At 41.5% G+C, this 14,210-nt stretch overlaps 1 protein-coding gene across 6 annotated transcripts in view; it reads left to right on the top strand.

Moving 5' to 3' along the window:
* FSTL4 (follistatin like 4) overlaps positions 1-14,210 on the top strand; it is a 226,010-nt gene that overhangs the window by 13,141 nt on the left and 198,659 nt on the right. For 5 of the 6 annotated variants that reach the window (XM_042014623.1, XM_042014627.1, XM_042014629.1 and 2 more), the window contains exon 3: positions 3,628-3,661. The exons of the other annotated variant lie outside the window; for it this stretch is intronic. In XM_042014623.1, the coding sequence (XP_041870557.1) occupies positions 3,628-3,661 (34 nt within the window). The remainder of the gene's footprint in view (positions 1-3,627; positions 3,662-14,210) is intronic. 6 annotated transcript variants of the gene reach the window in all.

Consider the following 14,210-nt stretch of genomic DNA (forward strand, 5'->3'; position numbering starts at 1 on the left):
CTCTGTGTGATTTTTTCTTTTTTTAACTTGAGATCAGTATCATCCTCTTCAAGAGAAGTCTGCCTGGAGCTGGTACCTTTTTGTGCTGTACTTTAAGCCCTACTGTGATTGCCAGGTATTTTTCCTTTTTTTTGTGTACCTTCCTGAAATCTTGAGCATTCTCAGTTTCATTGGAGTTTTCTCCATGGAAGGGATGTTTTGGGGGATGTACCAAGTGCTGCTGTTTTCCCCAGAATGAGAAGTGATGGCATGCAGCCTGACCTCATGTTCTCCCATTGCAGTTCTAACAGGCTTTTCTTCTGAACCCTTCATGTGTTTTTTGGGATAGTTTATATTCATCAGAGCTTACAATTATAAGGGGAACAGAGTAAAAGAAGGGAAACTTTGAAGACCGTCCTTTGTCTTTCACGATGTCTGTGCAGACATGGAAATAACAAAAGGGTGTTTCATGAAAGTGAGCTTACACTTGGATTTTTTTAGTAGAGTCTTGATAGTTGATTTCCTTTTGATCAATATAATAGTTGTGATTAGTTTTAGTGTTTCTAAGCTTTTGAACTGCAGAGAATTCAAACAGCTTGTTCGTGTGAGGGACTCTGGGGGACTTAAAAAGTATTCTTCCCTTTTGCATCTATTGCATGTACATAGGCCTAATAATAGCAGCTGTAGCTGAGTTTTTTTTATCCTGTGCCCCACCTCTCTAATATTTTGAAAAGCTCAGAGAGGTCCCTGGAGTTTAACTGGCTGCACAGCTTGGAGCTCTGCTGCCTAAAGAGGATAAATGCTTTGAAGTCTGTACTAATCCTGAATGCCATTTTACATATTGCTCAAGATCACTGAGGTAGTATCCTACAGGGAATAATGACAGTATTTTTATAAGCAAATACCCATTTTGGGTTTATCCCCCTCAGCTGACTTGAAGGCTGCCAAGGAGACCATTTCTGCTATTCTGATCCTTCTCGAGTTTGGTGAAAACTTTGTTTTGAGGAAGGCTGCTCGTGGTCGTGTGAAGGAAGGAGAAGCAGCATCTGCTGCCTGCACAGGTGGTGACAAAGGACAGTATAAACTGTCACCATGTTTGGGCCAGGACGTGGGTGATGTGAGGTGGCCCCTGGGCTGGAGGAGACCTCAGCTGTGGCTCTGTCCTGCCCTGGACTTCCCAGGAGGTTCTGGGAGGGGGCAGGAGGCAGAAAGGAGCATTTCTGTAGGCAGTAAATGGGTACCTACAGCACTGTAGTGTGTGGTGCCCAGAGCCTTCTCTTCTCCAGGCTGAGCAACCCCACCTCTCTTGGCCTATCTCCACAACAGAGGTACTCCATATGGTCTTCACAATTCCACTATTTCTAATACTGTCTGCAGGAAGTAATTCGAAAGATGGAAATTTGGACATATTTGTAATTAACCCATAAAGAATGTTACTGTGTGGAATTAAATATTTATTCCTCTGAAGTCTCACCATTAGTATAAGCAGATGGTGTCTGGGAATGCAATACCTGCTACAGTGAGGATTCTGTAACATGATATACCAAACAAGGAGGCAGTGGAAAAGAAATATATATGGACTGATTCTTGATAGCTGTTTCAGAGATGTTTATTTCTCCAGCTGCATGGCCGGGATCTGCTGAGGAACTGCTGCAATCACGGCACCTGAGGGTCCTTCTGCCCGCACAGGGGAACACAAAACAACCAATGGGAACAAGACTGAGCAGGGGCAGGGAAACCCCGTGTCTGTGCCCTCAGGGCCCCTCTCCTAGGGCTACACGGCAGGGGGAAAGGGACCCCGACATTTCACCTGCTTATTTTTAACAAAAGAGATTTAAAGCTTAACATTGAAAACAACTGGATAAACATAACAAGGACGGTTTTAAAACAAAACAAGCCACCCTCCTGAGTCCTTAAATGTCCAAACAGATTCCCTGGAACATCTTAGGGCTGACAGAAGGGAGACAGAACTCTCTGAGCATGCTTTGTGGGGAAACTGAGGCAGGAGAGGGTTTAATTTCTTCCTTCCCACTCGGCATTGGAAAGGGATTTTTGGGGAAACAATTGGCAAAGGCATGGTTTTGTGAGGGAAACCGTGGGTGGAAAAACGGATTGGGAATACACTGGGGGTAATAGTATATAGGGTAAAAGGGAAAGGTGGGATTAGGAAAGGGAGACTGTGGGGGGGGCTCATAGTGGAGATATTGTCTAACATGACTACAATTTTTTTAGCATATATACTGCCTTTTACAGAAACACCATTAGGCCCAGTCACTTGTGATGCTTGTAACCCTTTTCTATCTTGTACAATTTTGAATTCCACCACCTCTCCATCTCCCAAGCTTGGGATGTATTTTTCAGGGTTATTCTTTTTAATAGCAGTTCCATGAACGAATATGTCTTGCTGGTTGTCACATCTCGTTATAAAACCATAATTTTGTAAAATATTCTTCCATCAGCATATATTTTGACTCAAAAATTGACTGTGTCCAAACGGTGTTCCAAAAGTCTTTGGTAAGAATTAAATCCCAAGAAACATAGAAAAAGTTCTTAAACAACCAAGAAAGGAAATGTTTCAGTTCCTTTTGAGCTTGAATTAAGCTAAAATTTACAAACCGTTGTTCAAGAATCTTTTCAAGTTTAAGATAAATGTCCATATGCGGCTCTGAGAGCCAAGAGTCTTCCCACGGTTCCTCCATAGTTTAGATATGGAATAGCAAAACAAAAACAAGAAGAGGAATCCAAAGTTTCTAGGGTTTACTCACACAAATCAGTCGCTTCGGGATAGGGGATCGTTCTGCTCGCAATTCTCCACCATTTGCTACAATGAGGATTCTGTAACACGATGTATCAAACAAGGAGGCTGTGGAAAAGAAATATATATGGACTGATTCTTGCTAGATGTTTCAGAGATGTTTATCTCTCCAGCTGCATGGCCGGGCTCTGCCGAGGAACTGTTCCAGTCACGGGACCAAGGGTCCTTCTGCCCGTGCAGGGAACACAAACCAACCAGTGGGAACGAGGCTGAGCAGGGGCAGGGAAACCCCGTGTCTGTGCCCTCAGGGCCCCTCTCCCAGGGCTACATGGTGGGGGGAGGGACCCTGACAAATACCTTTTGACACAGTGTCATCTTAATACAAGTTTCTATATTAGAGATGGTTCTGATGAGTTGCAAAAAATATGGCAAATTATGTAGTGTGTATGGATTGAAATGAGCCCTCAGCTTTAAGCATGGGTAGTCCAGTGGCTTTGAAATTATTCAGATATTTGAAGAAGTCTCTGCTAGAAATATCTGTAATGGCTCCTCCCTCCTCAACCCTAAATCTTTGGTGTAGTAATAATGCTCCTAACTGTTCCCTTTTTACATCAACAGAGAAAAAAAAAATCCATTTTCAAGACAAATGTCCTGTTTTACAATGTAATTTATTGCACAGTGAGGAATCATTCTAGGTGTTATATTTATCCATTAAATATCTGTGGACAAACTGAAATGTGAGCTTGTAATTACTCCTCGGTTATTGTATTGAGCTTCAGAGATGCTTCCCTGGGTCAGTGGCTAATGTTTTTAGGGGGGTTTGGTCATCCTGCCTTTGAGCAATTCTTATATTTAATAAAAAAAACCACAAAAAATTCTCTTTTCCCTTATAGGACTCCAGAAGGTTTGAAGTTACGAGAAGAAAAGGTAGGAAAACCAGTTTTCTTTGTGTATGTGTTGGTGTTGAGTATTCTTGCAGTAACTTTTTAAAATGAGCATGAGTTCACACACTTGAAAGGTTGTGCTGCTGTGGGATTTCCAACAGTCTGTGCCTGGCGGTTGTCTGACAGTTCTTAGTGTTGCAAATTGTAGATTTTTTTTTCAATGAAAAGCTGCTCTTTTAGCACAGAATTGCATGATGGTGTTGGGTGTGCACCTCAAGGTTTGGGTGCTGGCAGGGCATCTAAATGGCTTTAAGCTGAAGGAAGATAATTTTGGTTAGATATTAGGAAGAAATTATTCCCTGTGAAGGCACTGGGGCCCTGGCACAGGCCACCCAGAGAAGTTGTGGCTGTCCCATCTCTGGAAGTGTCCAAGGCAGGTTGGACGGGGCTTGGAGTAACCTGGGATTGTGGAAGGCATCCCTGCTCATGCCAGGGGTTGGAACTGGATGAATTTTAAGGTCCTTTCCAACTCAAACCATTCTGTGATAAACTCTGACCCTGGAGTGTTTAGGGAGAAAAAGATGCAGACAAGGCTTTCCATGCATCAGCACACCACAGATCCATCCAAAGGTGCATTGATGCTCCCAGCTCAGATCCAGCTCCTGGGAACTCTGCTGCCTCAGTAACTAATTGGCTGCTGCCTGGAGTGGCTCTTTGATGGCTCCTGGCAGCTGGGGGAGAATAGGCCATCAAAGAGGTCATTCTGGTTATCATTAATTTTGATTTTTTTCAGCAGATGTTTTCTGAATCAGGCCATTGCTTTCCTCATCTGTCTTGGTAGAAGGTGAAGCGGGTGGCACTCTCCTGTTCAATGGATTAATGCATTCCCTGTTCCCTTCCAGTAGCTTCTTGAATTGCTTCAGGCATCCTGTATGTTGGGAAGAGGTTATAACTACAAATGTTTTACTGCATAAGCAAAAGAAGGTCAGGTCCAAGGGTAACTTGTCATTTGGGCAAATCTCCTTTTTTTTTTATGGTTGTGTTTTTGTGGGTTTTTTTTTCTTCTGTGAGGCCAAGGCAGCAGAGAAGCTTGAATGAATTAAAAATACATCTATTGCTAAAGGTGAAATCTCTTTAGATGTCCAGTGCACGTGTGTGTTTTATCAAACTTCTGCCACTCTTCATGAAGAAATCCAGTTTTATTGTGTTTCCCTCAGTCTCAAACTGAGGAAGGCTTTTGGGTGGGTCAAGGCTGCTTTGAGATGCAGAAAAGCATCTTGGCATTGTGGATGGGGACACATTTCAGTCATGCTCTGGCTGTAGTTTGTGGTGCAGTTCATTATAGGCATGGAGACTGAATCCAGTCCCGTGGATGTACCTCTAGTCCTGTTTCAGATATGAGTTCTATTTCCAAAGTTTTCTTCCCAGAGAAAGTAACCAACACATATGAGAGCTTAAAGATAGCAATTTTTGAAATCAGGATTGAGTTTACAGATCATGTGGGTGCTTGGAGACTGTTCAGAGCAATAACTGTATTTGGTGATCAGTGCCTCAAGGCACCAAATTTCCAGGCTAAGTGAGGCTGATTTCTCATTGCTTTCAGAGGATGGGTAAGACTTAACTTTCATTTGGAGGGCTAAAACCATAATTTTTTTTTCAAAAGTGAATTCAATATTATGGACTTCTGTTAGATGCTTCTTAGACCCATGGCTGGAGTGAAGGGGATGGCAACTGAGGGAGTTGAGGTATATAGATAAATTTGGCTTGTGCCCAGCAAGGCAATAATATGTGAATTATCAAGTCTGTCTGAAGAACTGCAAACTCCTCAGAAGTCAAGAAAATGTTAACAAACATGGTAAATACCTCTTGATCACAAAAGCCTGTGGATTTGCAGAGCTACCTGGGGATTTTCAGCAATGTTTAAGTATCTTCCTCTCTGGAGTTATTCCTCAATAGTGCCTATAAAATAATTCAACTAAAGGCTCCTTCAGAAACCTCTTCAGTATTAAAATGTGCATGGAGCAGGTACCATTCCATGCCAGGAAAAAATAACGGGAGGGTCAGAATGTTTATTATGCACACAAAAGGATTTTTTATAAATTTTGTGATATGGTATGAGGTGACATTAAGATTGAGGCCTTTTTCCCCCTTAAAATGGTAATTTTTGTGGGTAATGGTTTTTACCTGAGGAAATGAGATGATTGGAAGAGATCGGGGGTTGGGGGCTTATCCTTGTTCTGTTCCCTTGGTGGAAATTTTCGCATTCTCTTGAAAAGCTGAAAAACTAAAAAATATCTTATAGAAACACCCACAAAGGTGAGAGCTCAGCAGATTAACTCTGTATCTGCTCTTATAATCCCAGGCTCATGGATGATCCAAGGTGATTAAAAAAAGAGCTTTTGGTGAAAGGTGGGGCAATCCAGGTTTACACCTTTCAGAATTTTTCTTTATTTTGGGACAAAAGGTTTGAGTCCTTTTGATTTAAAGCAGACCCTTTTCTTTCAGAGGGAGCAAAGCCTTGATTTTTGTTGAGCATGAAAACACTTTTTTCCTATTTTACTTGTGGATGAGTGTCGTTAGACTGGGATGCTTTTGGTTTCCAAGGTGTCAGGACTACATATACTGGAGAAATTTTGAACCTGTTCCAAAGCCCATTACAGTCAATGAATGGTTTTCCTTTGACGTCCATGGCATGAGATCAGCAGTAATTACATGATGTTTTAATTGCTGTGGTATGGAGGAGAGATGCTTCCCTGACTGCAGCTGGCAGCCACCTCTCAGTGATGTTTGGAGACTGATTTTCTTCTCAATTGAAATGAAAATGGCTGCAGAACTGTTTTGTTCCTGGGATCCCTAACTAGTGTGCAAATATTACCCTTTTTGACTAAAAATAATTTTTTAATCAAAAAAACCCTCAATCTAGGATTTGATTAGAAGCTGCAGGAATATTTTCCTAAATTCACTTGAAATTTGGCTCAGAGTTGGTCATACATATGACCCACTGTGTCATCCATCTGAATTATGCTCATTCAGTGGAAACCAGAATATTGGGTAGGGTGCCAATAGGGTAGGTTTTGTGTTGTGCTTTGAAAACAAACAAACTCCCAACCAGCCAGAAAACCTCAAAAAACACTCAAGAAACTTGAGCATGTGATAAACAAGCACAGGATTTGAATACCACCCCTCTATATTGCTCTGTTGAACTAAGATCAGGGGGCAAGTTTGAGTAGGCAGACCTTTTTTCCACTAACTGAATATTTTCTCTTTTCCCATTTTTGTTATTTTTTCGTAATTTTTCCTACCATTAGTGCACAGGAAAGGGGAACTGAGCCAAAAGGTGAAGAACCTGCACAGTCCTATCAGCTGTCCAGGGCAGTGTAATACTGCAGGAGAGCAGACGGGGAAGAGCAAAACAGGAGTAGGGAGCTGAGAAAAGCAGCAGTTTGTGCAGATCATGTGGACACAGCAGGCATTTAGTGAAAAGGCTGAAGTGTCAGAATGGTTTGGGTTGGAAGGAACCTTAAAGCCCATCCCATTCCACCCCACCCCCGTCATGGGCAGGGACACCTTCTGCTATCCCAGGTTACTCCAAGCCCCATCCAACCTGGCCTTGAATACTTCCAGGGATGGGCAGCCACAGCTTCTCTGGGCAACAAGTGCCACGGTCTCACCACTCTCACAGAGGAGAATTCCTTTCTAAAAATCTACATAATCTGAGGAGAAGACCCTGTGCAGCAAACTGGGAGACTGAAGGGTGTGTGTTAGATTGGAAGAAACACAGGGCCAAGCTTGTAGACAGCACCTGCAAACATTAGGCTGGACAGTGGCAGTGTTTAATTTTAAAGATTACACAGTGAAAAGTCACCAATGAGTGTACATGAATGTATAGTACTTACCTGTTGCTGTAAATTACACCATACAGCTTATATATGTAGAAGCCACATACATTTATGTCTATCGAATTCCCCATGTCTGGCAGAAGAGAGCCTCCAGTGGTTTCCCAATTATTTTAATGGCAAGAACACAGGAACTAATTCTGCAACTTCTGGAGCTGACAAATGTTCCCATTTCTGTTGGCACTGTGGGGCTGAAGGATGCTGAGTACTAGAACAAATTGTCTGCTGTGTAGAACTATGCCCAAGCATATGTATAGTCACATTAAGCGTAAAGAACCAGGTCTTCAGAAGATACAAACAAGCAAAGCTCTGCTGAATTAATGGACCACCTTTGCTTTTTATTAGCTGAGATTCTCACCCAAGCACTTAAAACTTTTAATTTGTTTTTATGTTATTCACAACCATCTGTTCAACAAATTAGTGTCAAAAGATGCTTTTGAAACCATTCAGCCAAGAAATGTTCAAGCAAATTGCTTCTGCTCTGACCATATAATCTTATTAAATGAGATGCAACTCTAGATTTATTCAGACAGATGACATCACACTGCCATAAAGATACAAAGTTTAAGTATCTGGTTTGAATTAAAACTTATTTGAATTGACACTTCTCTGAAGTTTTCACAAGCTCTGTGTTGTGGATGTACTGTTTGTATTTGTATATATTTATTGCAGATACACAATCCTCATTGTTACACTGTGATTCCTAATCGCAATGAGGAACAATAGAATATTATAGTACACCCTGAGCTTTCTCAAGTTGCCAGTGTTACTGAAAAATCTTTGCATCAATTAGCAGTGGTAGAGGATCTAGCCAACAGCTTAAGAAATATTTCATTATTTTCCACTTGACATCAGTTTTTATGTCCTACATGAAAAACTGACTCATGGTTATAAAATAATAATGCCCTTCAGAAATTCTGTTTACTTTGTCCTTTCTTTTTGCCCACTTCAAATTTTTGCCACTCCATGGAGGATGACAGGCACTCTAAAATTGGCATAAATGATAAGTTGCTCTCCTCAAATCCTTCAGGAACACAAAGTGGTCAGCTGTAATTACTTTTGTAGTAAATCACCTATTAATTTCCCATTATGTTGGTTTTTTTCCTTATTACTGGAGTCCAAAAACTTTGTGGTTTTTTTCTTATGACTTGGTCACAACCTACCAAAAAATCAGTAGCCGTGCCTGTGTTGCTCTTTAGAAGCAACTGTACCCAAAGGATCTTGGTTGTCTGGCTATCTCAGTTACATCCAGATGATACGATATAAAAAGAAATATTTGTATGTATATGCTCTGTATAGTGTTGGATGTTCAGAAACACACTGGCTGTATTTCAGGACATTCCTCCAAAGTTTGAAGGACAGCTTTTACATTAAAAATACCTGTTTTGTTGAATCACAAGTTGGAATATTTTCCATGTTCTTTAGACTGGTTTTAACAGTTACTCAGTCTTTACTTTGAACAAAGTTTTTTGTCTCTGTCCATCTCAGATGCCTTATTTTCATAGAAAGTTTTATTATCTCTGGCTTTGCCATTGACTGACAACATATGCTTTGAAATCTGTTACCCAGGGAAGGACATTTGGGTCAAAATATTAATCTGATGTTTAGTGCCTGTGTTTCTAAGCTTGTGAAACCACAGTTTCTCAGCTTTTTTTATACTTCATCCCACTTGAACAGCCTAGCCCTAGTTGGGAAGGGGCAAAGTTGTTTGCTCCCACACATCTATCAGCAGTGGTGTTTAATTATAATTTGGCATATTTTGTGCTTTCAAATGGCAAGAATTAAAAGAGGGAGTAAAACCATGTGGTGGGGGAAGAACCTCAAATAATCAACACATTAACCAGTAGGCACAGTAGTAAATTAAACAGGAATGTGAATGCTCCTGGGCAGTCTTAACATTGCTGTTGGTATTGCACATGTGTCTGGGATGAGGAGCAGAGAATTGCAGCTTAACCAGGGAGTTTCTGGACAGCTCCTGAACCAAACAGGGCTGGTCCTGGTGGTCACATTTGGCTGACAAATGACTGTTCATGGAGATGGATTCCTTCTGAAAATGTGAATGCAGCTGTGGTTTAGCCCAGCTTTGCCATAGCCATAGCAAACTCCTTGCATGCTCAGCTCTCTGACTGGTGGAAGCAGAGTGGTTTTGCAGAGTTAAGGTTCTTGTAAATAGATCCATCAGTTTCTGTAGTTAAGTACTTTGGGGCAGGAGGAGGAATGAATTCTCTTCATGGCAGAATGGGCATGACTGTTTAGTAAGTAAATATAATAGTGTGGCTTTGCTAGAGCAGCAGATTGATGGACCTGAAGGAGCTGAAGTGAAAACTTGAGTGGCTGTTCAGGAAGCTGTTTCCAGCAGTAGGTCGGATCAAGGAGCTTGTAGGCAAGCTTAGGAAGTGGACAGACTTCAGCTCCCAGTGTGGGAAGAGGGAGAAGATGGGGATGAACCAGAAACCTATGAGGCCTTGTGAGGACTTGGAGATACAAAATAACTTATATATTTATTCCATCCCACCATACATCATAAATAAGTATCCCCAGTGCAGAGTGCTGAAGTTGTATGTGCCTGAAGGCATCTCTTTTTCTATCTGAAATCAGAACAAACTGTGCTGATTTGGCAGCTGAAAAAACTGCTTGTGCTGTTGGCTTCCGTCATCCCTCGACTCCACAAGCTTCTCTACTTTTTCCGTTGAAACCGGGCAGTCTTTTGGAAGATGCCACTTTGTCCTACAAACCTTGTTTTGGCTGCATCTTCAGCCCCCCCCAAAGCACTTTTCTCCAGCTGACGCGGAGCTGTAAAGCAGGACTGGTTTGCACTGGTCTTCTAAGGTAACCTGTCTTTAAGAATAAGAGAACATGTTTTCAGACAAATGGGCTTTTCTTAAGTATCATTAGCAGCAGCCAGGTTGAAATACAGTGAGACTCGAAGTCATGTTGGATTTGATGTTTTGGTTGTTTTCAGTGGTGCATTGTTCTTTCTATGAAATACTGCTTTTGTGTCCAGCCACATACCTCTGGTGAAATGCTATTGTTACAGAGAGCATTGCATGATGTGGAAGCCATTCTCATATGAAGCAGACATGTGATGCTTGCACATGATATCGAAAGGTGCAAATGCACTGTAACCCCAGAGCTATAACATAAACTCATTTGTAAAGGTTGAATAAAAAACTGGCAGCAGATGTTTCTGATAATGGCAGCAAACACTCTCCAACAAATCAGTTTATTTGGCATGTCGTAGATATTAGAAAAATGAGTAAACTTGGACTTTGAGACAAAAGACCCAAAGTCCAGGATTGCTTCTGGGTCCAGTCAGGGTTTTGAGTCATGATTTTTGAACATGCTACTGGCCTACTTAATATGTATAAGAGCATGGTGTATTTTCAATTTCAGACTTAATAGATTTCCACATGCCATTTTTTCCTTAACTGAGCTTTACTTTAAGGTAGAGCAATTAGGTTAATATTTTCAGAGCTTCAACTCACTGCTCAAATATGAGCTAAAAATAAGAGAGGAATAACCATCTTTGTGTTCTCTTAGTTCAGGTACTTACTCCCAGGTGGTCATGGCCTTGGCCTGTGGAAGATGCAGGTGTTGAGCCTGTTACTGGGTTAGCCCAGCTGGGGGTGGTGGTTTATGGCAGGGGAGGCTCTAAGGGGGCTGTGGTGGTCTCTCCTGGAGGTGACCAGGGCAGTGCCTGAGACCATCAGCGATCCTTCCAGTGCTTATCTGTGGGGCTATTATATTCTTCCACCACACCAGCTCTAGCCAAACCCTTTGGGAGGGACTTTAAAAGTCATCTCATTACAGCCTCCTCCCGTGGGCAGGGACACCTTCCACTATCTCATGTTTGCTTCAAGCCATGTCCAAACTGGCCTTGAACACTTCCAGGGATGGGGCACCCACAGCTTCTGTGGCCAACCTGGGTTCCAGGGCCTCACCACCGTCACAGGGAAGAATTTTTTCCTAGTAGGACATGAAGAATGAACCATTCAGGTGTTTGGTGCCATAGCCATGTCCCTGGCTGCTGCCATAGCAAGTACTCTGCTTAAATTAGTGGTTTTCAGGGGGCCCTGCTTTGCACGTAAATGGTTCTTTTGGACTTTACATTTCTAAGCAAGATTTCATTTCAGTAATTAGCATGTGTGAGTATATTTTTTAATAAGAACTTAGGAGCCTGTGAAATGGTCCAGTTGTTCTTGGTGCTTGGGAAAGAAAAATCTGCTCTGTGAAAGGTAATGTAATTACTTCTCTAAAGGAGTTTTTATTATGCACCTAACTGCACATTTACTGTACTTGATAGACCCAAATAAAACCAAAACAGAATGAATAAGCCATTTTGGTCCATTGGGTAAATAAAAGAGCTAAAGCATTTATAAATATGTATTTAGTCAGCAGAGCTGATTGGCCACTCCACAACTGCTCCAGTGTCTCAGTAATCCAAGTTTAATAGCCTTCCATAAATATTTCCTTGTTTGTCATGAGGAAGGAATTATTTATCCATGCTATGCTGCTTGCTTGTGCTTGATGAGATCTTTTGAAGAATACTAGACAAGTTTGTTGTTTTACATATAACATAATGGGCACTGTGTATTTATGAAGTAGCGTGAGAGTGATCCTCGTATTTTGTACCTGTCTCCTCCTCATTATTATGCTTGCCTCTCTCTCATAGGTGGTATGTCTTTTTGTCATTCTTTTTTGTTCTCTTTCAGTTTTAGTGAGGTTAAGATGTGCCTTCTTTCTGCTGAACTTCTGAGTTCTGTTTGATAAAGTGTCTCCAACAATGTGACAGTCATTAGGGCTGAATATCAGCCCAGATGCTTTTTCTAATTGAGGGTAAAACTATTTGACTCATTTTGTATATCATGAAACTCATCTAGTCACATGTTTTACCAGGATGAAACTAGCATATGTGAAAAGTGATTCTGGACCTATAGACTTCAAACCTGATTCCTTCCAAAGGCATAGGTTGGATTTTGGCTTTTAAATTTGTTCAGCACAGGGGACCAGCTCTGTTGAGGTTATCAAGGTATCTGTTCCTGGGGTTTGTGTACACAATAGTTGTTGCAAAAGCTGAAATCTATCTTGCGCAGCCAGCAGATAATAGCATCAAATTATGCTCTAGCTTGGAAAATAAAAAATACAAGAAAAAAGTGTTGTGTTTTCCATCTGAAGATTTGGAAATTTTTCAAAATGTCACTTCTTACAAGATTTCAATTTAGTTTCTCATTGCAACTGCAAAGTAGGTGACAGTGGCATGCAGTACCCCTGCTTCTAGTTGTTTTGCTTTTCCCATTGAAATTCTGTGATGTGAATTGCCTATAATAAGATCTTTTTCCTTTACTTTTCATATCTGAGTGCTTTAAAGAATAACTTTTCTCTCAGTTATTGAAGTTAGGTTTTTTTATTATCCTGGTTTTTATTCCATAGAATTATTTCTCCTTTACCCCTACTTGTTTTTCAAAAATTATTAGTTTTCCCTAAGTTATATAATAGTCATATTTAGCTTTGAACTCCTATTGCCCATTAAATGCAGAAGTTCATCAGCTGCTTTTAACAGAATCAACATTGTGGCAACCTGTATTCCCTGGGAAATAGGATCAGTGAAGCCAGAAATTGGAAGCAGCCCTATGCAGCTTCTCTGCTGTTATCAACGTGTCCAACTCTGTTGGCACCCATGGCAGTGAGGGATGATTCATTGCCAGAGACATTTTTATGGGAAAACACCAGTTTGTGAAAAGAGAGGGTGGCTGTGCTTTGAGCAGTGTCCCAGCCTGTGAGGTGCCTGTGTATGCACCCCAAGATGCTGATAGGACTTCCCTGGTGTGCAGAAGTTGGGATCCAGGCGACATCTGAACACTGTGCAACGATGAAATAACTGTGTGACCCACAGAAAATTCTGATAAATAAAGAAGTACAGTCTCCTAACTGTGTCATAATACTTTAAGCAGTGACACTCATCAGCAGACAGGATGAGCCTGAGTGGGTCTGTCAGAGAGCGGCTCATGGTCTCACTGCTCAGGTTGACTGGGCTAGTGTGCCTGTTCCCGATGCTGATTTTGGAATGAGCAGCTGGAGTCTTAGGAAAGTTGGAGAGAAGTACAGGTTTTTACATGCTTGTAAAACCAAGTTGGGTTTTGCTGTCACAATGGTGAACTGGCCAGCCAGGGCTGCAGTGTGTGTGCTGGATATAGGACTGTAACAGCTTCCAGTGGGCTGGGGGTCTCAAAACCAGTAAGGAGCAACTCCTTACTGTAAGGCAGAGGATTCATAGCCTTTACCAGTACAATAATTTATCCTGAAAGCCCTGACTGCTCCTCAGTACTACAAGGTGTCCTCATTAAAGCTAAGTCTTCACATAAAGGTAGCAGTAAAGGAGCAGAGACAGCAGAAAGCTTCTCTTTTCCTTTTGGGTGTATAATAAATGCTTCCTGCATGGGGAAGTTTGCATTTGGATGACACCTCTGAATATATTCCAAGCAGGCTCTATTAGAGACAGTGCTAAGTGATCATTTTTGGTGAGTCACAGAGTTTGTGTTATCACTGGATCATCCTAACGTGTCCTGGGAAGCATGGAGGTGCTGGTGAAGTAATTGGGCCCTGAGTGAACTTCAAAAAAATTTCTGTTTGAGACAATGCTGAGAATGACTCTTTCACCCTTTTAATGTTCACCCAATATAAATAACATCACCAGAA

The sequence above is a fragment of the Corvus kubaryi genome, unplaced genomic scaffold (genome assembly GCF_017639235.1).
Source record: "Corvus kubaryi isolate FWS band 111438036 unplaced genomic scaffold, C.kubaryi_AGA036_p1.0 split2-37374, whole genome shotgun sequence".
NCBI lineage: Eukaryota > Metazoa > Chordata > Aves > Passeriformes > Corvidae > Corvus > Corvus kubaryi.